Source organism: Moesziomyces antarcticus (assembly GCF_000747765.1).
Source record: "Moesziomyces antarcticus DNA, scaffold: scaffold_v10013, strain JCM 10317, whole genome shotgun sequence".
NCBI classification, from domain to species: domain Eukaryota; kingdom Fungi; phylum Basidiomycota; class Ustilaginomycetes; order Ustilaginales; family Ustilaginaceae; genus Moesziomyces; species Moesziomyces antarcticus.
The window spans coordinates 118,600-139,093 of NW_014638997.1; the positions used below are offsets into that span (position 1 = coordinate 118,600).

General features: G+C 62.6%; 11 protein-coding genes and 1 non-coding gene across 12 annotated transcripts; 5 read left to right on the forward strand and 7 right to left on the reverse strand.

The window, feature by feature from the left end:
• Positions 1–319: 319 nt before the first annotated feature.
• PAN0_013c4643 (mitochondrial Lipoyl synthase) lies at positions 320–2,644 on the forward strand (the record flags this gene model as incomplete). The annotated part of the gene is made up of 1 exon (XM_014799771.1): positions 320–2,644. One exon carries the CDS (start codon positions 320–322, stop codon positions 2,642–2,644), a length of 2,325 nt encoding a protein of 774 aa, XP_014655257.1.
• Positions 2,645–3,146: 502 nt separating this feature from the next.
• PAN0_013d4644 (uncharacterized protein) lies at positions 3,147–4,523 on the reverse strand (the record flags this gene model as incomplete). The annotated part of the gene is made up of 1 exon (XM_014799772.1): positions 3,147–4,523. One exon carries the CDS (start codon positions 4,521–4,523, stop codon positions 3,147–3,149), a length of 1,377 nt encoding a protein of 458 aa, XP_014655258.1.
• Positions 4,524–4,798: 275 nt separating this feature from the next.
• On the forward strand, positions 4,799–5,203 carry PAN0_013c4645 (dynein light chain 1, cytoplasmic-like; the record flags this gene model as incomplete). The annotated part of the gene is made up of 2 exons (XM_014799773.1): positions 4,799–5,087; positions 5,166–5,203. 2 exons carry the CDS (start codon positions 4,799–4,801, stop codon positions 5,201–5,203), a joined length of 327 nt encoding a protein of 108 aa, XP_014655259.1.
• Positions 5,204–5,250: 47 nt separating this feature from the next.
• On the reverse strand, positions 5,251–6,906 carry PAN0_013d4646 (uncharacterized protein; the record flags this gene model as incomplete). The annotated part of the gene is made up of 1 exon (XM_014799774.1): positions 5,251–6,906. One exon carries the CDS (start codon positions 6,904–6,906, stop codon positions 5,251–5,253), a length of 1,656 nt encoding a protein of 551 aa, XP_014655260.1.
• A 302-nt stretch (positions 6,907–7,208) lies between these two features.
• PAN0_t013d0001 lies at positions 7,209–7,332 on the reverse strand. The gene is made up of 2 exons: positions 7,296–7,332; positions 7,209–7,253 (listed from the first exon to the last, which is right to left on the reverse strand). It is a non-coding gene; the product is annotated as a tRNA-Ser (tRNA).
• A 150-nt stretch (positions 7,333–7,482) lies between these two features.
• On the reverse strand, positions 7,483–9,537 carry PAN0_013d4647 (glycosyltransferase family 33 protein; the record flags this gene model as incomplete). The annotated part of the gene is made up of 1 exon (XM_014799775.1): positions 7,483–9,537. One exon carries the CDS (start codon positions 9,535–9,537, stop codon positions 7,483–7,485), a length of 2,055 nt encoding a protein of 684 aa, XP_014655261.1.
• A 198-nt stretch (positions 9,538–9,735) lies between these two features.
• Positions 9,736–10,288, forward strand: PAN0_013c4648 (Prefoldin, subunit 4; the record flags this gene model as incomplete). Its single annotated transcript, XM_014799776.1, has 3 exons — positions 9,736–9,744; positions 9,816–10,182; positions 10,272–10,288. 3 exons carry the CDS (start codon positions 9,736–9,738, stop codon positions 10,286–10,288), a joined length of 393 nt encoding a protein of 130 aa, XP_014655262.1.
• Positions 10,289–10,535: 247 nt separating this feature from the next.
• PAN0_013d4649 (uncharacterized protein) lies at positions 10,536–13,361 on the reverse strand (the record flags this gene model as incomplete). The annotated part of the gene is made up of 4 exons (XM_014799777.1): positions 10,536–12,135; positions 12,261–12,738; positions 13,012–13,112; positions 13,240–13,361. 4 exons carry the CDS (start codon positions 13,359–13,361, stop codon positions 10,536–10,538), a joined length of 2,301 nt encoding a protein of 766 aa, XP_014655263.1.
• A 474-nt stretch (positions 13,362–13,835) lies between these two features.
• On the forward strand, positions 13,836–14,729 carry PAN0_013c4650 (uncharacterized protein; the record flags this gene model as incomplete). Its single annotated transcript, XM_014799778.1, has 1 exon — positions 13,836–14,729. One exon carries the CDS (start codon positions 13,836–13,838, stop codon positions 14,727–14,729), a length of 894 nt encoding a protein of 297 aa, XP_014655264.1.
• A 23-nt stretch (positions 14,730–14,752) lies between these two features.
• Positions 14,753–15,394, reverse strand: PAN0_013d4651 (nucleus protein; the record flags this gene model as incomplete). The annotated part of the gene is made up of 1 exon (XM_014799779.1): positions 14,753–15,394. One exon carries the CDS (start codon positions 15,392–15,394, stop codon positions 14,753–14,755), a length of 642 nt encoding a protein of 213 aa, XP_014655265.1.
• Positions 15,395–15,905: 511 nt separating this feature from the next.
• PAN0_013c4652 (PLC-like phosphodiesterase) lies at positions 15,906–17,384 on the forward strand (the record flags this gene model as incomplete). Its single annotated transcript, XM_014799780.1, has 1 exon — positions 15,906–17,384. One exon carries the CDS (start codon positions 15,906–15,908, stop codon positions 17,382–17,384), a length of 1,479 nt encoding a protein of 492 aa, XP_014655266.1.
• A 28-nt stretch (positions 17,385–17,412) lies between these two features.
• Positions 17,413–19,461, reverse strand: PAN0_013d4653 (uncharacterized protein; the record flags this gene model as incomplete). The annotated part of the gene is made up of 1 exon (XM_014799781.1): positions 17,413–19,461. One exon carries the CDS (start codon positions 19,459–19,461, stop codon positions 17,413–17,415), a length of 2,049 nt encoding a protein of 682 aa, XP_014655267.1.
• Between the last annotated feature and the right edge of the window lie 1,033 nt (positions 19,462–20,494).

Genomic DNA, 20,494 nt, shown 5'->3' on the forward strand with positions numbered 1-20,494 from the left:
CACTTTGACCCTGGGCAAAAATCGTTGGCTCAGCAGTGCGTTGGGGTTGGGGACTTCCGGCGTTTTGGTCGGCGCAATTTCCGTCTTTCTTTTCGTTTCTCGCCACCGAGTCGAGCGAAGCCTTGATTTCCTGACTGCTTTTCCAGGGATTTTTTGGGGGAAGTTCGCTGCTGCGATTTGGCGCGGCGATGATTGGAGGGTTTCTCGGATTTGATGGCGTGAGCAACTGTGCCCTCAAACCTTCAAGACCCTGGGTGGCACCGTGCACCTTGCTTCTCGCCTCTCCACCACATTCTCTTCCATCCTCGCCCACTGCGTCATGAGCTGCTGGGCATCGTCTTCCGCGTCATTGCGCGCTGTGGCGCCGCGTCTCGCTCGCTCAAGGGCAGCCGCCGCCACCCTCCCGTCTCAGTCGCTCGCAGCTAGGCCCGCCACCCGCCTCGTCGCTGCCAAACCACCCACCTCGCCAGCCAGGCTGTTCAGTAGCGCCGCAGCTGCACGCGCAGACACCTCCGTCTCGGGACAGGATCTCTCGATCGCCCTCGACGACAACGGAAACATCCCCGCAGCGCCCTACTCGCCGCTGCCGCTCGCCGGCACATCACCCTCGTACAAGGTGCATCTCATCATCCATCCCTACGACCATGCACGACCAGCCGACACATGGCCCTCGCATCTCGAGTCCGTGTCGCCGTTCCTCTCGGAGCTCGAGAGCCGCGCAAAGAAGGGCGGCAGCCTCGAGGGGTACGGCATCTCGTTCTCGGCTGGCGACGCTCGCGCCGTCTCGTCCAGCGAGGCGGGACTGCAGGCGTGGGATGCCTCGACGTCGCGCATGATGCGTGCGGTGCCCAACTCGGCGCAGGAAGACGAGCGATTCGTCGTGCATGCCTACACCACCAACGGCACCATGGCCAAGCTCGCGCCCGTGTCGCTCGCCACGCTCGACAACGGCGGCGCCTTTCGCCAGCGCATCGACGACGCGCTCGCCGCTGCGCAGCCACAGACCGGACGTGCCAAGCCGGACGACGAGACGCACGTCTACGTCTGCACGCATGCCGCGCGCGACTGCCGCTGCGGCGTTGCCGGCACCGCCGTCCTCCAGGCGCTCAAGGACGAGGTGCGCGCCCACCAGGCCGCCGCGATCAAGGCGGGCAAGCAGACGCCCAAGAACGTGCGCGTCTATCCCGTGAGCCACGTGGGCGGACATGCGTGGGCGGCCAACGCGCTCGTATACCCGCACGGCGATTGGTATGGTAATTTGCGCACCACCGACTCGAAGCTCGTCTTGCGCGCTGCGCTGGCGCCCGCGAGCTCGGCGCACGATCTCGAGGATATGCGCGAGAGGCTGGTGCACTGGCCCCGATGGCGCGGCCGGCTCGGACTCAGCAAGGCGGCACAGCGAGACCACTTTGCCGAGTGGGGTCCGCCTACCGTCAACACCGCGCACATCACGCCGCGATCGCGCGGGCTTGCCACCGCCTCGCGCGCGGCGCTCTCCTCGACCCTGTCGACGGCATCGCCTGCTTCGGTGAGGACGTACGCCACGGATGCAGCCGAAAAGGCCAAGCCTTCGGCACGCATGCAGGCGTTCCGCGAAAAGCTCGCCTCTGACCTGTCGATCGACGACTTTGCCGCTGGCGATGCCGACTCGCTGCTCTCTCCCGGTGCGGGTCGGGTTCAGATGGGCCGTGTGGGAGAGGCACGTTTGCCGAAGCATCTCAAGACCAAGATCCCGACGGGCGCCAACTATACGCGCATCAAGTCGGATCTGCGCGGGCTGGGGTTGTCGACGGTGTGCGAGGAGGCGAGGTGTCCGAACATCGGCGAGTGCTGGGGTGGGTCCGGTGATAAGGATACTGCGACGGCGACGATTATGATTATGGGCGACACGTGTACGCGCGGGTGTCGGTTCTGTGCCGTCAAGACCTCGCGCACTCCGGCGGCGCTCGATCCGCACGAGCCGGAGAACACGGCCGAGGCGATCTCGCGCTGGGGACTGGGGTACATTGTACTCACCTCGGTGGATCGGGATGATTTGGTGGATGGAGGGGCGGCGCATATTGCGTCGACGATCAGCAAGATCAAGACCAAGTCGCCCAAGATTCTGGTCGAAGCGTTGGTGCCGGACTTTTCGGGCGATCAGGCGTGTATCGAGCAGGTCGCCACATCTGGGTTGGATGTGTTTGCGCACAATGTGGAGACGGTGGAACGTACGACGCCGTCGGTGCGCGATCGACGCGCCAAATACCGTCAGTCGCTCGCTGTTCTGCGACACGCAAAGACGGTCAAGCCGGATTTGATCACCAAGACCTCGATCATGCTTGGGTGCGGCGAACAAGATGCCGAAGTTGAACAGACGCTGCGCGACTTGCGCGAGGCCGAGGTGGACGTGGTGACGTTTGGACAGTACATGCGTCCGACCAAGAGGCATATGAAGGTGCACGAGTATGTCAAGCCCGACATGTTTGCGCACTGGCAGAAGCGCGCCCAAGAGCTCGGGTTCCTGTATGTCGCAAGTGGCCCGCTGGTGAGGAGCAGCTACAAGGCGGGCGAGTTCTTTATCGAGAACGTGCTCAAGCAGCGCAAAGCCCAACAGGCCACAGCACCCGTAGACAAGGAGAACGAGGTTAGGGCGACGGTTTAGATAGCAAAATTGCAGGTTTTTTCGGAGTGGCCCGGTGCGTGTGTGGATGATGATCGATGGCTGCGTGTGCACAGTGGTACAGAACGAAGAGACGACCCAGCAAGTGCGCGAGGTGGTGGTGTCTGTGGCAACATCCAAGGCAATCTTGGTGCATTCTCGGCATCACCTGTTCTAACTAGCATGGTGGCCACCGTTTGCATGACAAGGGCCGGCAAGGGCAAACCGTCGTGTGCATACAAGCGTCTCTTTGCGAGGCCATGCCGGAATGTAGACTCAGCCAGGTTCGGTTCGCATCCCACACTCGCGCATTCGGTAGACGACCAGGCATTCCCTCACGACGCACCGTCCAACAGCCAGAGCACTTCCAAACGCTCCCACTGCACTGCGCGCATCAAACACCGGCACACCACTCGCACACCCCACACACACACACTGCAGCGTCCGAACATTCGCATTTCCGAAGCAACTCCACCACACATGGCGACTCGAATCGGCGCCGCGTTTAGAGGCTGGCGCGCGAGTCGTACAGGCTACTACTACGCTCGCTGACACCCTCCGCACTCGACACGGGCAGCGACAAGTCGAGCATCTCAAAGTCGTCCTCTTGCGACGTCTGCGTGTAGCTATGCTCCGACTCTGCCCCCCACGCACACGACCAGTCCAGCCCCTCGCCCCATCCTTCAACATCGCACCACGCGGTCCAGCCGAACTCGACGCCTCCCATCGCACTTCTTACATCACCGGGGCACGCGTTGGGAATGTGGACGATCCACATGGCGGGATCTTCCATATCGATCCGTGCTCCGTCCAGTAGATCTTGGGTCCACAGCACGCGCAGCAGAGCCTTGGCATGCATGTAGCGCGCGTGTTCGTACTGCAGCGCGGTGCATGCGTCGTGCAAAAACGCACGGTCGAACAGGCGGCCCTGCAGCCCGGGGGCGGGATCGCGTCCGCCCAGTGCGTCGTACAGCGGATCGATCAGACGCATACGCACCACCGTCCCCACCTCGGCGTTGGGCGGCGGCATGCGGAAGTACATCCCCATCTCCGCGGGCTCCTCGTCTCCCATCACCGAGGGGCAGGACTCGGCCACGCTGCGTGCGCTGGGGGCGCTGGGGATGCTGCGCGGGGTGGCAGCAAACACAGCTGCATTGCGCGCGAGCTTGGCGGTGCTGAAAGTGGTGCCTGTGCGGCGCGGGTTGGGGGCCGCACCCAAGCGACGCGGAGTGGCAGGCGGGCGCCGGGCGAGTTTGGCTTTGTCGTCGATCTCGTCCGCAGCGAGGCGGAGAGCAAGCGGGGCGTTGACGACGAGGTTGTCGAACACGCGTGCGCCGCCCGAGGAGAATTGGCGGGCGGACTGGAGGCCTACGCCGCCTCGGAGGGGCGAGAGTGCGAGCTGGCCACCGGCGGGGCGCGCGCCGATGCCCGACAGACCACCTCGGGCAAATCCGACCGAGGGCGAGGTGAAGCGTGAGTATGCGGCGCGGGCTGTGTTCTGGGAGGACGTCGCGCGGAAGACATCGGCAGCTCCGCGCAGCAGCGACGACCGTACGTGTGGGGCAGCGATCTTGATGGCTGCGAAGACGTGGCGCGGAGTCCAGACACGTGTGGCGTGGCGGAGAGCGCCGGTGCGCAGGGCGTGGGTGGCGCGCAGCAGCACCTTCTTGAGCACAGCGAGCGTGCTGCGTTGGGGAGCACGGGCGGCTGACGAGTAGCATCGGTGCGAGACGGCGCGCATGTGTGCGGGGTTGTAGAGGAGCGCGATGCGGGATGTCGGTGTGGGGCGCGCGTTGAGCGCGGTGGATGGACGCGGTCGTCGCGTGTGCGCTGCCGAGCGCGTCACGGCGCGCGCCCGTCCAGGTGAAGGCCGTAGCAGCATGGTTGATTGCCGCCAAGAATCGAGATGGTGTCGAGATGGTGGGGCTGGGTCGAGTGCGGGGTGGCGAATCGGACTCAGCCAGGGTCCACCGCTGCACCGCCCTGCAGAGGACCCTTTGGAGCTCTCTCGCGCGAAAGCAATTTATCAATGTTAGACCGTCGTCCCTCCGCGCGCGAATCCCGAGCCTTCCCAGGTGTGGACTGAGCGCCGCTTTTTGAGAAGGTGTTGGTCTTGTCTCTCTCTCTCTGCTTCACGCGACCAACACGATTGCTAACATGTCGTCGGAAGCTGCCCCCTCGCTCGCTGGTGCCGCTGGTGCGGACGCCACATCCAACGTGCGCGACCTCAAGCCCGTCATCAAGAACGTCGACATGGCCGAGGACATGCAAGCTCAAACCATCGAGATCGCCTACGACGCGCTCGAAAAGTTCAGCGTCGAAAAGGACATGGCGGGCCACGTGAAGCGCACGCTCGACCAGAAGTTCGGTCCCACCTGGCACGCCGTCGTCGGCCAACGCTACGGATCGTACGTCACGCACGAGACCAAACACTTTATCTACTTTTGTACGTCTTGTCTCCCTAGATGATATGGCTTGTGGCTTGGCGACAAAGTACTGACTCTCGATTCGCGGCGCAAAACAGACCTGGGTCAGATGGCTTTCCTGCTCTGGAGGGCGTAGTGCACGCACAGACTGCAATTCCGAAACGCTTTCGAAAAGTTTCTCTTTCAGCCGCCAAGACGCGTTCGTGCCCACTGCAGGCTGCGCTGGATGGCCGCGACGATGCCGAGCGATGGCACGGTGTGCGGGGCTGTATCGCCCGCCGCGTTGGGGTTGCTGGGGCGGTCTTTGCGGTCGGCAGTGGCGGTGCCCCACCACGCGTCAAAGATGCCGGGTGTCGAGTCGGTCGCGCGCACCGGTCGGCCCCACATGTCGTACGTCACGGGCTCGGCGCGGTCGAGTGCGCGATCGAGCGTGTGCCCCGGCAGCCCGGATTTCTGCTGAAGTAGCTGCGATACTTCGCGCACGAGTCTCGGCACCGCACGCGCATACATGCGCGTCAGCTCGACATCGAGGTTCATGAGCCCTTTGCGTGCTGTAAACGGCGCCAGATGGTTGTGTCTTCGTACAAGGTCGTTGAGTCGATCCAGCTCGTGTGTGTGGTAGGCGCGTTCTCGTGCTTCCCATTCTGCATCCCTATAGCGCGTAGCCAACTCCACCAACGCCTTCTCCCCCCTCGTCCTTGCCTCTGCCTCCGCGCAAACGGGTTCGAGGCCCGAGGCGAGGTGGGAAGTGGTGATCATCCGACTCGCGCGCCTTACCCAACTATCCACACATCGCGCGCGCCAACTTTGAAGTTGGGCCTCGAGTTCGGTGTTGAGTTCGACCCAGGGTGGGGCGGCGCCTTGGCGTTTGACGATGCGGTTCATAAAGTACTCTTCGCGCGCCAGGAAGGGGTTCTTCTCGTCCATGTCGCGCTCGATCGGTCTGCCCCTCAGCTTATTGTGCCTGAACACGCCCGCTTCCTGAGCCGCCTTGATGCGTTTTTCCACAACACTGTCCCAGCCCTGTGCATGGCCTAGTTGCAACTGCAGGTCGCGCGTCACATCCGATACCTCATCCCCAACCCCCTCCGAAGAGGAGGATTTGGAGAGTTGGTAGTCGAGAACGCTTTCGCGCGCACGCACCAGTTTCCCTCGTCGCTCGGCCGACTTGAGCCCCTGACGTAGCTGCGTCATGGCTTTGGGGTCGTCGGTACGGATGGAGGCCGCCATACCTGCGGCACGAAGCTTGGTGCGCATCTCGGAGCTCATTCCCGTATCTATGGTGGAAGAGGAGGATTTGAGGAATTGGCCGTAGTAGACGCTCGGTTCGTGGGCCGCATTGCCCAAATGCGCTGGTCGGACGTACACCGCACGCCACGGCTTGGCATCCGGCGTCTTGGGAAGCTTCCGTCCGCCTTCGTACCCGCCTTCGGCTTCGACACCCAGGATGGAGCTCGTAGAGTCTTGTGACCGAACGGCTTGAGGCTCAGTGGAGGCCGGGCCGGGGGCCGAGGGCTGTTGAATGCCCTGTCGCATCTTTTCGTCGGCGGGATCTTTGGATTCGTCGCCACGGATGCGCAGCGGTTTGTACTTGTCCATCACCATCCGCAGCACGGTATCCTGCACACGCTCCTCTCCCGTCCACGCGGGATCGTTCGGATCCGGTCCCTGCGACTTTTTGGCCAGGGCACGGCGCTCTTCATCCTCGAGCTGCCGTGCGTCGTCCAGAAGCTTGTCGGCGCCCGTCAGGTCGTTGTGCGATTGCAGAGCGCGGGTGCTCGTGCCGATACGTCGAGCCTGCAGCCTGAGAGAAGAGCGCATAGCTGTGCGTGTACTCATCGTTGCTACGACTCCAGCAAACGACTCCCGACCCGAACGCAGGTGGATAGAATGGTCGTTCGCCACAACGATGAGGGAGAGTGGAGGCTGCACGCGAAATTGCCCGGCTGAGCCAAGACCACTCCTTCAGGGTCCAATTCAAGAATTCGCCGCGCCCAATCCACCATCCTTTCCCCTAACCGAAGGGCAATCTTCATCCTACTCCGAACTGCCGCCCTACACAAACTGGCTGCCGAGGTGGACGATTCCACCTTCCAGCACCATTTATGTCAGGACCAGAGAGGAATTCGGCAAAAAAAAGACGACACGAACAGGATTTGAACCTGTGCTCCCAGAGGGAATGGCATGTATTTGTTGAGCAGGATAATTTGCTCTAGAATGCGCATTGATTCTAGTGCCACGCGATAACCACTCCGCCATCGTGCCAGTTATGTTCACGTGACCGAATATTGCCTTAGTATGGCTTTGCCTTTGCGTCATCGAATCGCAATCGTTCACGCTTGCTCGGGCTCACACTGGTCATGGCTGGCGTGTTGGGGATTGTTCGTATTGCGGCAAGACATTGTTCTCGGGGGTCTATGGGGGTGTGGGTGGTTTGGACACCTGGATGGCGGGGATGGCGTCGTCGGCAGTGCGGCTGCTGACCGACTTGCGCAGACGCAGGCCCTTTTGGCTCTCGTGGGTGATGGCAGCAGCCTGGCTGACGAATTGGAACGCACTCGAGTCGGTGCTGGGCGCACGCGTGTAGCCCTTTACTCTGCGCTGCAAAATGCCCCCAACAGACTCGAGCTTGAGCGCCGAGGTGGATAGGACTGCGTCGACCTCCTGGTCTGGTACGGCGGGATCGAGCAGTGGCCGCATGACGTGCTTCCAGTTGCCCGACCACGTTGATCTTGGTCCTCGCCCAGTGTTGAGCTCGGGAGGCAGTCCGGGACTGTGTAGCAGTGTCATGCTCGGGTTCGGCGACATGGGTACTGCCGCTCCGACTCTCGGCTCCAGCAGTCCCGCCGGAGAAGGGGCGGTGGAAGCTTCGAATGGCTCCTGCATCCCAGTTCCTGTGGAGAGCCAGCTGGGTTGCGGATGGTGAGAGAGGAGCGACTCCCACTGGCGAGCGAGTCCCTCGGCATCGCGGAAGATAAGCCCGTTGGAACGGTCGCGCACGAGCTCGTCGAGACACGCAAAGTCGAGCGCGCACACGGGCAGCCCGCATCCGAGCATGTCAACCACCTTCATCGGCAGATCGAGACCCGAGCTGGAGGTGTGCAGCGATACGCCAATGTCCGCAGAACCCAAAAGCACAGGGTAGTCGGGCGTCTCGAGCCACGCCGTACGGATGCGCACCCACCGCCAGCGCTCCTGTGCCTCCAGCCGTGCGATTTCCGCAAGGTACCGCGCCCGAAGCTCGCCTTTGCCCGTCACGATGATGACTAGCTTCGGTAGGGTGGTTGCTGGCTCGTGCGGCAACGTCGCACTGCGCAGCGCACCCAGCGACGGTCGGCGCCGTTCTTTCGACGTCCGCACCGTCTCGCCGTCGGATGAAAAGGGCGCGGGGGAGGAGGGTGTGATGGGAGAGAGCGTGTTGTCGCCCGTACTGCTGCGCGAGTGTGCGGGTGAGCCACTTGTCGGCGAGGTTTCGGCGAGTGCGCGCGCGCGGAACTCGTACAGCCTCGCCGCACGCAGAAGCAGTCCAAAGTCCTCGTCGGCCGTCCAGGAGGTGCTGCTCACCACGAGCGCAGGCCGATCTGGGCGCCACTGCACGCTCGCCTCACCCGCTGCTCCATCGTCGCGCGTAAACGGCGTCGAGGCCGGTACGCTGTACTCGGGCACAAACCCGTCGCTCAATGGCGGCTGGAGCTGCGGAACGAGCTTTGCCATGAGGCGGTGTGTCTCTTGCACGGTCGCCCTGCGAAAGTGCGCCGGCGGTCGGTCGTGCAGTACGGCCTTGTGCCCGTGCAGCTTCCACTCGAGATCGAGGTGGTTGCGCATAGCGTGCGTCACGAACAGATGCGCATACGCCTTCCTCCCACTCCACCTCTCCAACCACTCGGCGAGCCTGACGAGCCGCGACTTGGCGCCGAGTCGAAGCGCCAGGATGGTGTACGCGAGGTTGTGCCAGTCGATGATCACGCGCGCGTTGACGAGCTTCGCGGCGACCTTGACGACGAGCAGTGTCGGGAGTGCGGGCGGTGTCTGGACAAGGATGACTTCGGGCGGCGGACGGACCTGCGTCGTGAGCTCCGTGAAGAGCGAGAGTGCCTGAAGAGCGAGCTTGAACGGCGCGACTGCGATGAATGCCGCGCGGGGGAGACGGGCGATCCAGGAGGGTGGGGTGCGCAGGTGGTGTTGGCGCACCGACGGGCGGCGTAGGGCGGGAGGCAGCGACGAACCGGGATAGCCGACGATGGCGACCTTCCAGCCTTCGTTGGCGAGCGACTCGACGTGCAGACACATGCGTGGACTGCGACCGATGTCGCCCAGCACAACGACGGCGGCCGAACGACCAAGACAGCCCGAGGAGGCCGGACGCGTGGAGGACGAGTGATAGGCTGCCACATAGATGCACAGTGCCAGTGCACCCACCAGCGGGATGAGGGCGAAGCAGAATGCAACCAGCACGACCCAGAGCAGCATCTTGGTGGGTGTCAGGCGTGCATCGTGGTGAGGGGCGGGATGGTGGAGGAGGATGAGGTGTTGGTCTCTGCACGCGCACCGCTCCAACAAATTTCGGAAGCCGGAGAGTCAGATCCAACACCGCGACACGAGTGATCCGCACGCACCTTCGCTCCATTCGCACCCTCATCATCCATAGCCCCTTGATCAATCGCCACAATGCGTATGGTAAGTCGTCTGCGCCTTCATCCCCGCTCGTACCTCCTCACTGACCTCACCTTCTTTTGATTCTTCGACAGCTTTCGGAACAAGAAGCCAACGAGATCGAGGTGACGTGGGAGGACCAACAATCGATCAATGCCTTTTCGCGCCTCAACTCGACCTACGCGGACATCGAGGAAGACCTGCGCATCAAGCGCGAAGAGCGCGAAGCCCTCGACGACCTCTCTATGGAACTCGAACTCGCCGATGAGGACGAAGTCGTGCTGTACCGCATCGCCGATACTTTCGTTTCGCTCCCCCACGCAGAAGCCCTCGAACGCCTCGAGGCCGACCAGAAACTAGCAGACGACCAAATCGACCAACTCGCACAGAGTCTAGACACCTACGACAATCAGATGAAACAGCTCAAGGTCAAACTCTACGCAAAGTTCGGCGACAACATCAGTATGTCCCACCTCCCCCTCATGCACGACCACAAAGATCAACCCCAGAACTAACCCTTAACCCCCATCACCCCCTTTTGCTCTTCCCAGACTTGGAGCGAGATTAAGTCATCTCCGACCCAACACCTTAGCATGTACTTGTACCCTATCACCCATCCCCAACTTCAGTCGCACCAACCACGACACGCGCGATGAAAGACCGTATGCATTGAGAATGTGCGCAGACAAGAAAACGAGCAACAAGAACGGGGAACGAGTGTAAAAGCGTGTAACTGGCGCCGACACTGAAAGGAATGTCCCAAAGCCACATCTGATGGCGTCAGAGAGGAGAAAAATGCAGATGCCGACGCCCGCTCAGGGGTTGGCGAGGTGAAGACCGCCAGCGCCATGTCCTGATGCAGGCGAGCCCGAGCGCTGGTCGTGCTGCTGCTGGTCGGCATAGTACGCCTGCTGCTGGTCGTGCTGCTGCGGCTGTTGCTGGCCGTGGTAGTACTGTGCGTGCTGCGGCGGCGACGATGCGGCGGGGTGGCCCTGGTAGTGCTGCGGGAATTGCTGCGGCGACTGCGCGCCCAGCGGCGGAGAAGTGTAGCCGCCGCCGTACTGGCTGCCGCCGTGGCCCTCCTGCGAGCCCTTGGCGTGTCCCGACTGCGATCCGCCGCCCGCCGACGCGGTTCGCGGCGCGCCGCCCACCTTGGTGGATCCGACCGAGAGGCTGTGCTGCAGGCCGGCGTTGGCGTGCGTCTGCGACTGGACGGGGCTCGTGTAGCCCGGAGCGGCGCCCCATGCCTCGGACGGGTAGGCCACCTGCGGCTGCCCCGCCCAGCCCTGGTGCGACTGCATGGCGTACTGCTGGTACTGCGGTCCGCCGTAGCCCTGCTGCTGCGCGTGGTAGTAGGCGTCGTAGCCGTCGTGCGCGTTGCCGTACTGGTCGTGCTGCGCATGCGAGTGCGCGTATGCACCTGCGCCTGCCGCACCTGCTGCACCTGCTGCGGCCCAGCCGGCGCCATTGTCGACGTTCTGGTAGTGGTAGGGCTGCTGTGCCATTTCGTGTTCCATGTCGTCCATCTGGATCTCGTTGACGTTGGCGACGGATCCGCCCATCTTGCCCTCGCCGCTGCCGCCGCTGCCGCCACCGGCGCCGCGACCGTAGACGGCCTCTGCGGACGACTCGTTGACGTGGTCGTTCTCCTGGCCAAAGGTGAGCCACTCGACCTCCTTTGCCTTTTTGGCGCGCTTGCGGAGTGGGAGCAGGATCAGCCAGACGAGGATGATGAGGCCTGCGACGCCGCCAGCGACGCCTCCGATGATGGCGCCGAGGTTGGGGCTGGAGCCGCTGGAGGAGCCGGAGCTCCTTCCGCTCGTGGCGGTTGGATTGGACGAGGTGCTTACGCCGGTGACGACGGCGCCATCGGTGCCTGTGCTTGTGTAGGTGACGGTGACGACGGGGATGGGGGTGGATGAGGCGGTGGAGGCCGAGGTGATGGATGCGATGGAAGACGAGGTGGTGGGAAGAGCCGAGGAGGTCGAGGGGATGGTGGACGAAGTGGTCGGGGCTGCCGAGGAGGAGGTGGAGGTGGTGATGGGGATCGAGGATGTAGTCGAGGTGGACGAGGGGGTGGAAGAGGTGGTGGTCGAGGAAGGCGTAGAGGAGGTGGTGGAGCTGGTGGTCAGCCTCGTGTCGCTGTTGGGGTTGGAAGCGTTGGCGGCGCCATTGGCAGGAGAGGCGGCGGAGCCGGTGGTGCCAGTGCCAGTGTCAGTGCCAGCGGAGGCGTTGTTGGATTGAGGCGAGCGCGGCACACCAGCGATTTGTTTCGGTGGTGTTGATGGCGGTGGCGATTCGGGGCCAGGAGCAGAAGCAGGAGCGGGTGGCGTGTCGTTGACGGGTGCGGCCATTGCGAGTGCCAAAACGAGAGTCGGCGACAAGGAAAAGGAGTGTGTATGAGACGAGACAAGACTCCAGAGTCAGTATGTCTGTCGGTAGCGTTGATGCTGTCGAGGGAGGGAAGACGGAGCGACGATGGAAGAGGGAGAGGGGATGGTGGGGACCGAGACCCAAGCGAAAGGGTGAACTGAGCTTACCTAGGAGACTGGCGCCTGTAGACGGCTGCGTTGGGCGATTGCGCGCCGCTGCGTTGTTGCGGCATGGATGCGTGCGTCCGAGCTCTGCTTTGATCTGAGAGAAAGAGATGGAGCGAGATGAAGCCGGGTGGGTGTCGGATGAAGGCGCGCGCGCTTGATGCTACCCTACGCAAGATAGGGTTTGCAAGGTGGGTCGGGAATGCGCGACGCAACGAATCACGGCTCTTTTGCTTCTTTGCTGGCGACGCACGGTGAAGCCGATGGGCGGAGATGCGTGCGTGGCAGAAATGCGTGGATCGGATGACGATGGCCAGCGTGATTGTAAAAGGGAGGTGATGGTGAGCTTGCAACGTCGTGGCGGCGGCGGCGGCGGCGGCGGCTGCAGCTGCAGGTGGTGATGATGCTGATGCTGCGCTTCGGACACGCCGTGCCGCCAAATGCGTGGCTGCGATGCCACTGGGACTGATTTCGGCAGAGCCTACCGTTGCCAAATGCCAAAGTTTCGCGGAAAAAATGGAAGCGCTGCTAATCAATCGCTCAAAAGCACACGCACCCGCACGCTTACTCACACGCACACACAGGGGGATCAAGCAGGAGGGCCAGGGCGTGGACTCGGTCGGCAAAACAAAGCTCGCCTTTCCAACACACATGAGCCTGCACAGCCCAGCCGACCGTCCCGCCACGCGCAAGTCCGAGGCCTCTCCTCGCGCAATTTCGCCCCCCCTTTTTTTTCTCGCTGCTGCTAACTTACTGGGCTCCCCGTCCACATGCACGGCTGCAGCTTCGACATACGCACACGAGGCTCTCCGGCTCTCCCACCCACCGAAATAGGGGGCATTCCATCGCGGCACTCTGCCTTGCACGGCTCAATCTTGCCCGCCAAAGTGATCCATTTGTGATTGCAACGCCCTTTTGCTGCGCATGCCAGATCGATAGTAGGCCCCGCGGCTCACGCACAAATGGGCATCGGACGTCTTACCGGGACAGCAACACATGCTCGCAACCTTCACAGCGACGGACGGATGGGCACTTGCCCGACAGCTGAAAGGTATCGAAGAGCAAGGGAGTCGAGCCGGCGAGGCGGTGCTGCAGCGGCTCCATGTGACGATGTGATGTGCAAGCGAGGCCCGGCACCGCCCCCTCTTCGACGCGCGTGCGTGCCAAGCGAAGCCTACCGCAGCGCCAGAGCTTCACGTGCCTTTCTGGGGGCGCGAGGTTTTTCTTCGTGTGGACCCTTGTTGGTTTCGCGGTGCTGAATCTCCGATCTGCTGCCTCTTCGAAACCCAAATCGGCAGCTCGTCACCAGCTCCGAATTTGACGCAATCGGCTGCGGGGGCGCAGCACAACATTTCTTAGAGCTCGATTCCAGGACACGGCCCAACGATCACGTCTTGCCAACCCCACCTCGAGCTTGCTGGCATGAAACTCAAACTCTTCGTCCACCCGGCACGCATACAGCCCGGAGCTAAGCGTGGCTATGGTGCGTCGGGCTGCCAAACGTGCGGGGTGGTGCACTGAAAGAAGAGTTAGGATGAGGTTGAAGTGCTACCATCATCGCTCTGCTCCATCGTGACAATGAGCTCGTATACCGACCAAGAGTATGCGTCCGCGTCGACGGCGCCGCACAATGTGGGTGCGGTGGCAGGGACGACGCGCAAGCGCATGCACTCGGTGCTGCGCAAGTCGCACTTCGTGCTGGAGCCTTCGACGGTTGCTGCGCACGTGTTCGATGCAGTCCCGCGCAATGCGTCGTTCGACACGCTGCGACCCATCCTCGCGCGTCTCCCACCTGCTCTCCAGCCACAACAGCCTGAGGATGGTGGCGAGGAGGAGGGGGAGGGGTATGGTGGTGATCACTCGGTCATGTACACGCGGTCTCGACTGGCGTCACTCGACGACGCGAGTGTCGAGCTCTGGCGAGCGCTGCATTCGTTCCGACCGCTCACACAGGACTATGCGTCCGGATATGCCGTCTCACCTCCCCACCCCATCTCGCCCACGGCGAGCGCATCCGAATGCCCCGTGTTTGCATCGGCAAGTGCAGCATCACTAGCCCGCTTGGAGGCAGCGTTCAACTGGTCGAACCTCACGCTGCGGACCGAGGTGGAGCGCGTGTGGTATGGTGTGCTCTTCCTGAGCCTGCGCAAACGCGGCTCGGAGTCGGTCTCGTTCTACGAGGCGGATAGACAGGCGCACGAGGAAGCCACGCGATCCGGAGGCCTCATCATGTACTGGTACGGAGCACCCCACCCCACCACGGGCGCCAACCTGGCAACGTGCATATGGACGTCGCGCACCGCCGCTCTCGCCGCTTCCCGCCTACCCCTCCACAAGGCTGCTGCCATCTACGCCGCCCCAGCCTACGAGCGATACGACCTCGTGCGATACAAGCTCACCAAACGCGCCGGCGATCCACACCTTCACCTCTCAACTTGGACGCGTGCTGACGACCAAGCCGAACGCGATTAGAAATACAACCTTTGTTCGCTTGATTACTTGATCTGCGAGGCGTCGCCGCGTAGTGAGAGGTAGGCATTGTCGACGCCCGGTCCGAACTGTTTGATGATCTCGTACACCTCTACCGAGTGGTAGCGGAGTGTCGACTTGGGATCCGTGTACGGTGCCACCAACCCTGTGACGTCGCAGTACTTTTTCGCCGGTCGTAGACTCGGTGGTGCCTCGACGGACGAATACGTAGGCACCTCCCTCTTGCTCTCCTCCTCCTCCTCTTCCTCCTCCTTGTGTGTATCCTCTTGTTCTACTTCGGGTGTTGGTTCGCTTTCCGGTTCGGTCTTTGCCGCCCTTTCGCGCTCCTCTCTCCTAGCCACCGCCTGCAGAGCAGCACCGACCAATCTCTTGTTTTGGACATCCTTCTTCTTGCGCTGTTTGAACTTGGCCCCGGCTGCACGCATGGCGGCTTCGCGCTCGCTCTGCAGCATCTGTTTGAGGCTCTTGTTGCGCCGCGCGAGGTTGCTCGACATCTTGGCCATGCGCGCGCTGAATTCGGCCGACTTGAAGGTGCGTGGTGCATTGTGGAACGACAGCGTCTCGGCAAGCGATGCTGGCGCCGGTGTGGCGGATGTGGATGCCGCAGCTGAAGCTGCTCCCGAGGAGCGCGATTTAAACGCCGCCATCGTGAGAGAGTGTGGTGATGGTGGTGGGAGGAGTGCGACAGACGGCCAAATGCCAACGAGGGCGATTGCCAATGCGCGAGGGGTGGCCCGAGATCCGAGAAATGGAAAGCCTGTCAGGGTCCAGAAAAAAATCGACCAATTAAAAAATAATAAAAACACGCTCGGCTTCGGTAATGCATGAGGGGCGCGCGGAGTTGAACAGGCGGCAGCGAGGCCCAAAACATGACCCTCGTCCAACCGCATCAACACGACTCGCCTCGCACCGAGCACACTACAGTATGCTAGTGCATCGACTCGCCGAACAGCCCGACTGAGCAGGGCACTTCAATGTGAAAGAACGTGCTGCTTCTTCTCGAGTCGGAGTCGCGGGTTGGCCGCCTGTGTTGCGGTTCGAGACCACCTCGGCTGTCCATTCCCCGTAACCCCTGATTCGTTCCGAGCCGTCTAGCTGCCTACATTCGCGGTCGCCTCGAGCTTTGCTACCACCATCTCTCCTACGCACATACACACGATGAGGCTGCCCTTTCTCCACCGCTCCACCCCTCCTTCCGACGAAAAGCCCTCGGATCCGGTCATAGCTGTCGCGGAGGGGCACGATTCGATCCGGTTGCATGTGCACAACCGTACGCGCACCGACTTTCTCGCGCACTCGGTGTTCGGTGCGCTCCATACGGCGCCTGCCACGCAGCGAGTGGTGTCGTCCAGTCTGCCTGCGTCGCCGAACCCGGACAGTGGGGGGTTTAGTGTGCGCAGTACGCCGTTAAGGCTAGGGGCGGGTGGGCAGGTGCAAGTACCGCCCGTGAGGATTCAGCCGCAAACCGCCGCTGCCACGGGAGGATATACGGTCAGCCTAACGCTCAGCCCACGCAACACCCCCGCGTACACAGCTACGCTTACGGCACCTGCACCGACGCTGCCAGCAGAGGGCAAGAGCGGATGGAAACCCCTGCCACTATCATCTTCAGCGAGTGGAGGGTTGGGAAGCAAGGGGGAGGAGGTGTATGCGTTGCAATCGAGCGATGCAGCGACGAATACGGTGCACGTTCTGCTGCTTCCAAAGATCGATATGGCCGCGTGGATGGCAACGCTACCGGATGGGGATTTGGTGTCGGCCCTGTGTGTGCCCGGCACGCACGAGAGCTGTGCACTCTACGGATGGCCCATCTCGGCATGCCAGGACTCGGCGGCATCGATAGGATACCAGCTCTCGCGCGGGGTGCGGTTTCTCGACATCCGTCTGGCGCTCAAAGGCAACCCCGGTGCGCAGGCGCTATATGCCTACCACGGCGTAACCGACCAAAAGATCGAATTCTCCGCCATCCTTACGCAGGTCTACACGTTCCTCTCAACCTCCCCACGCGAGACGGTGCTGATGTCGGTGAAGCAAGAGAACAATATGGCCGGGTTCTTGGATGCGGTGTTTGGGTATATCAACAAGAACCCCGCGGCGTGGTATTTGGGAACGGGCATTCCGAGGCTGGGCGATGTGAGAGGGAAAGTTGTGTTGGTCTCAAGGTTTGGGTCTTCGAATCAGCAGCCGGGGGGGATTCATCCACCCATTTGGCCAGACTCGTCTCCCACTGCTTTCAGCTACACACTGCCCGACGGTAGGACAGTCGTGACGCAGGATTGGTATAATATCGGATCACTCTCTGCCATCCCCACCAAACTCGGCCTCATCACAGCACTCCTCACCCAAACAGGTGCCAACACCGATGTGTTGGGGTTGAACTTTACGAATGGAGCGAGCTTTCCCATGGCCCTCCCGCCTTGGGTGGCCAAAGGATCGGGCGACCAGTCGGCACAAACGGCGGGCTGGATGTCGACACGCGGTGTAAATGCTTTGCTCGTCGATATGTTGGCGGGTAAACTCGCCAACCCACAAGGCAAAAGGGCGGGGCTGATGAACATCTTTGCCCTCGACTTTTTCGACCAGCCCGGTCTCCCCGCCGACCTGGCCACACTCATTGTGCAAGCCAACTTTATCTAAGCCCAATTCCATTGGTTCATGGTGGTATCTAGTGTGCAAGGAGTGCAAAGGGATCCGCCCTCTCCGTACCGGGACTGGGGCTGAGTGGGATCGCCGTACCGTTGCCCAGATCCAGCAGCAGCACGGAGCAAAACTGCGCATGCAGATCGTCGCCCTCTTCCTTGGGGGGCGAGATGTGCACGTCGGTGGGGAAGCTGCGTACGGCACTGCTGGGTGTTTCGGGCGCAAAGTGGCTCGACATGGGGCTAGCCGTCAACTCGGCGGATACAAGGCGTGGTGTGGGGACGGTTTCGCTGAGTGCGTCGTCGGCATCACCGGGTGCACCGACGTCGTAGCCAGCGGGAGGACGTGGGTGCGAGTACGAGGTGCGTCGTCGGGCGCGCGACATCTCGTACGACGTCTCGCTCGTCCCAAACGTGCGTGGCGAGCGAGGCGACCGAGGCAGCCGTGGCGACAGCCGAACCGAGGCAGGCGAACCGGGGACCTCATCGACAATGGGAAGCGAGCTCGCGTCGAAGTACGCCGTAGCCCTTCGGGGAGTCTCGTCCGCGCTGGGAAGGGTGAAGTTGGGCGAGGTGGGGCTGTGGTCGGTACATGCGAGCGAGGCACGTTGGTGGGAGGACGGCGAGGTGAGCGGGGCGTCGGGACGAAAGGGCGATTCGAGATTCCACTGGGGCTGCGACCAGGTGTGTGTGGGCGTGTGATCGCTATGACCGTGCGAGGCGCCTTGTTCCGAAACGGGCGTAAGCACCGCAGGCGACACTGCCGGTGAGAGCACCGGATCCAACGAGCCGCTTTCGATCCTCTGCATCCCGCTCGACTCGGCATGAATGGCTGCAAACGGATCCGCAATCACCAGTGCCGGTGCGGGCGAGAGCTCGGGCAACCTCGCCAGCCGTGGTGAAGTCGCACCCCAATCGGGTAGGTTCCACACAAACGCGCCGCGCCCCGCGTCGCCATGCGAGGGCGCGGACGCGCTGGTGCTGCTGTTGGCACTGCGTCTTGCCTTACCCGCACTCTGCTCGACCGCCTGCACGTCGGACGTATACAGCGCGATCTCCTCCGTGAGCGACAGCGATACTACCGACGCTGCATCTCCGCACTTGCGCTCGTGATACCGCATCTGCTCATCTTCTTCATCGAGACCCAGTGCACCGCGCATCGCCGCGCCCGAGAGACTCTTGCGGGCGCCGAAATGCGAATGGCTCGGCGACGTGGCTTGCGTCGAGATGCTGCCTTTGCGACCGTCGTGCGTCCACTGGTGCGAACCGTACAGCCACGTATCGCGAATCGCCATCGCTGCAGTCACCCCGTTGGCCGATGGCAAACCAGCCGCTTCGAGCGCGTGCGATCGGTGCGAAGGGGCAAGCTCGTCCGAATCGCGTTCGCCGCGACAGACGATGCTGAGGCTACGCCGGCGTTCCGAATCCTCCGCGCTGTGGAGCGACGACGATAGACGGTGCTCGTCGATGCGCGGTGCACCGAGGTTGGCCGTCGAGCCGCGACGACCGGATGCGACGGGCTGGAGCACGCGCGTGAGCGCCGAACTCTTGCGCCTCCCCGAAGCGAACGTAGTCGGCGCGACAACTGGCGAGGCAGCTGCATTCTGGCCCTGCGCCGAGCCCCGGCGCGCCTTCCACGCCTTGAAGATCGCCGAGGGTCGGCGGGTGTGTTGTGCGGGTGCGGGAGACGCCGCCAGCTGAGCGGGTCGACTGCTCCCGCTGGAACTGGCAGCATCCGAGCTGGTATAGCCTGGCTCGTCGTGACTCAAGCGTACGGCTGAGGAGGCAGCATTGGAGTTCATCCCAACGCCGTGCAGCAGCGTCGAGATGATCGTGGCCGCCGATGGTCGCCGCGAGCTCGGGAGCGAGTCGGGCGCGTGGTAGGCGTCATCGTCCACGCTGAACGACGCCCTGCCGAACGGGTTGATCCACGAGGTGGATGCCGAGGGCTGCAGACCCGCAAGCGCGTGATGGCTGCTGCTCGGCCCCACCTCGGATTCCTCGCCGTGAGCGAGAGACTTGCGTCTGCGCGAGCCGGGAATGAGCGACGGGTTCATCTTGGGCGAGAAGGGCATGGCTGCGTCTGAGGCTCAGCTCGCCGAAAAGAGAGAAGATGGTGGGTTGTTGTGGCGATTAGCTAGCCCGAAAGCTCGGCGGACGTTGTCGAGATGGTGGCTGGGTGGAAAGGATGGCAATGTGATGGTGATGAGGACGAGGTAAAGTACGAGCTGCGGGAGAGAGAGAGGTGTGGGATCTGCACGAGCAGCTCGCTTGTAGGCTGACAGGCGTAAGCGAGTGTCACGAGGACGGGCGTAATGGCAGGCGGCTGTTTGTGCGCTGGGTGCCGCCGACGGAGATAGCGCGGGACAATGACGAGCTGGGGACCCCAGGGTGCGGGTATAGTGTAGCCGATGGAAGCAGCGTGAGCAAGTGTCTCGCGTGGACCGAGCTAGGACGGATGCGTACGATGGCGCGCGAGCCACTTGCTTCCGCGGCTGTACCGAGCTGTGAGGCGGCTCAAGCGCGCGGGAGTACCAAGGCTAGATGGTGCGGATGTGCAGCTCGTGCAGCTTGTGCATGTGCATACGCCACACCAGGATGGCGCAGCAAGGTATTGAACGGGGGTTTAGGAGGGAGAGATGGGGGAGCGGAAGCAAGAAGGCGTTGGCGACGATGCCGGATGTAGACAAGATGTCGTTGGGGCGGAGGCTACATTGCTTTTACACAGTGGAGGCTTGGACGAGGAGGAGCAAGCAGCAGGAAGCAGGAAGCGGCGATCGCTGGGAAGCGGTGTGCGGGCGGGCGGGTACCAAAAGAAGCGCCTGTCTCGGCTGGAGCGTAAGCTAGGTTGTTGTGCAGCCGTGAACCCACGCCATCTTGAGCCAAGGGCAGATGCAGCGTCCGATGCGGGGCCGTGGTGATGACGGTTGCGGCAGGAGCATGATTGGGGAGCCACACGCACTTCTCTCACGCCGGGCGTGCGAATGGTGTTGAATCGGGTCGGAGCATGAAATCGAGCTCAGCACCCAAAGAAGAGGAGGAACAGCAGGCGCAGAGGAGGCGGCTTCCAAACTGCTTGGGCAGAGGCGTCGTTGTGGGCGCAAATAG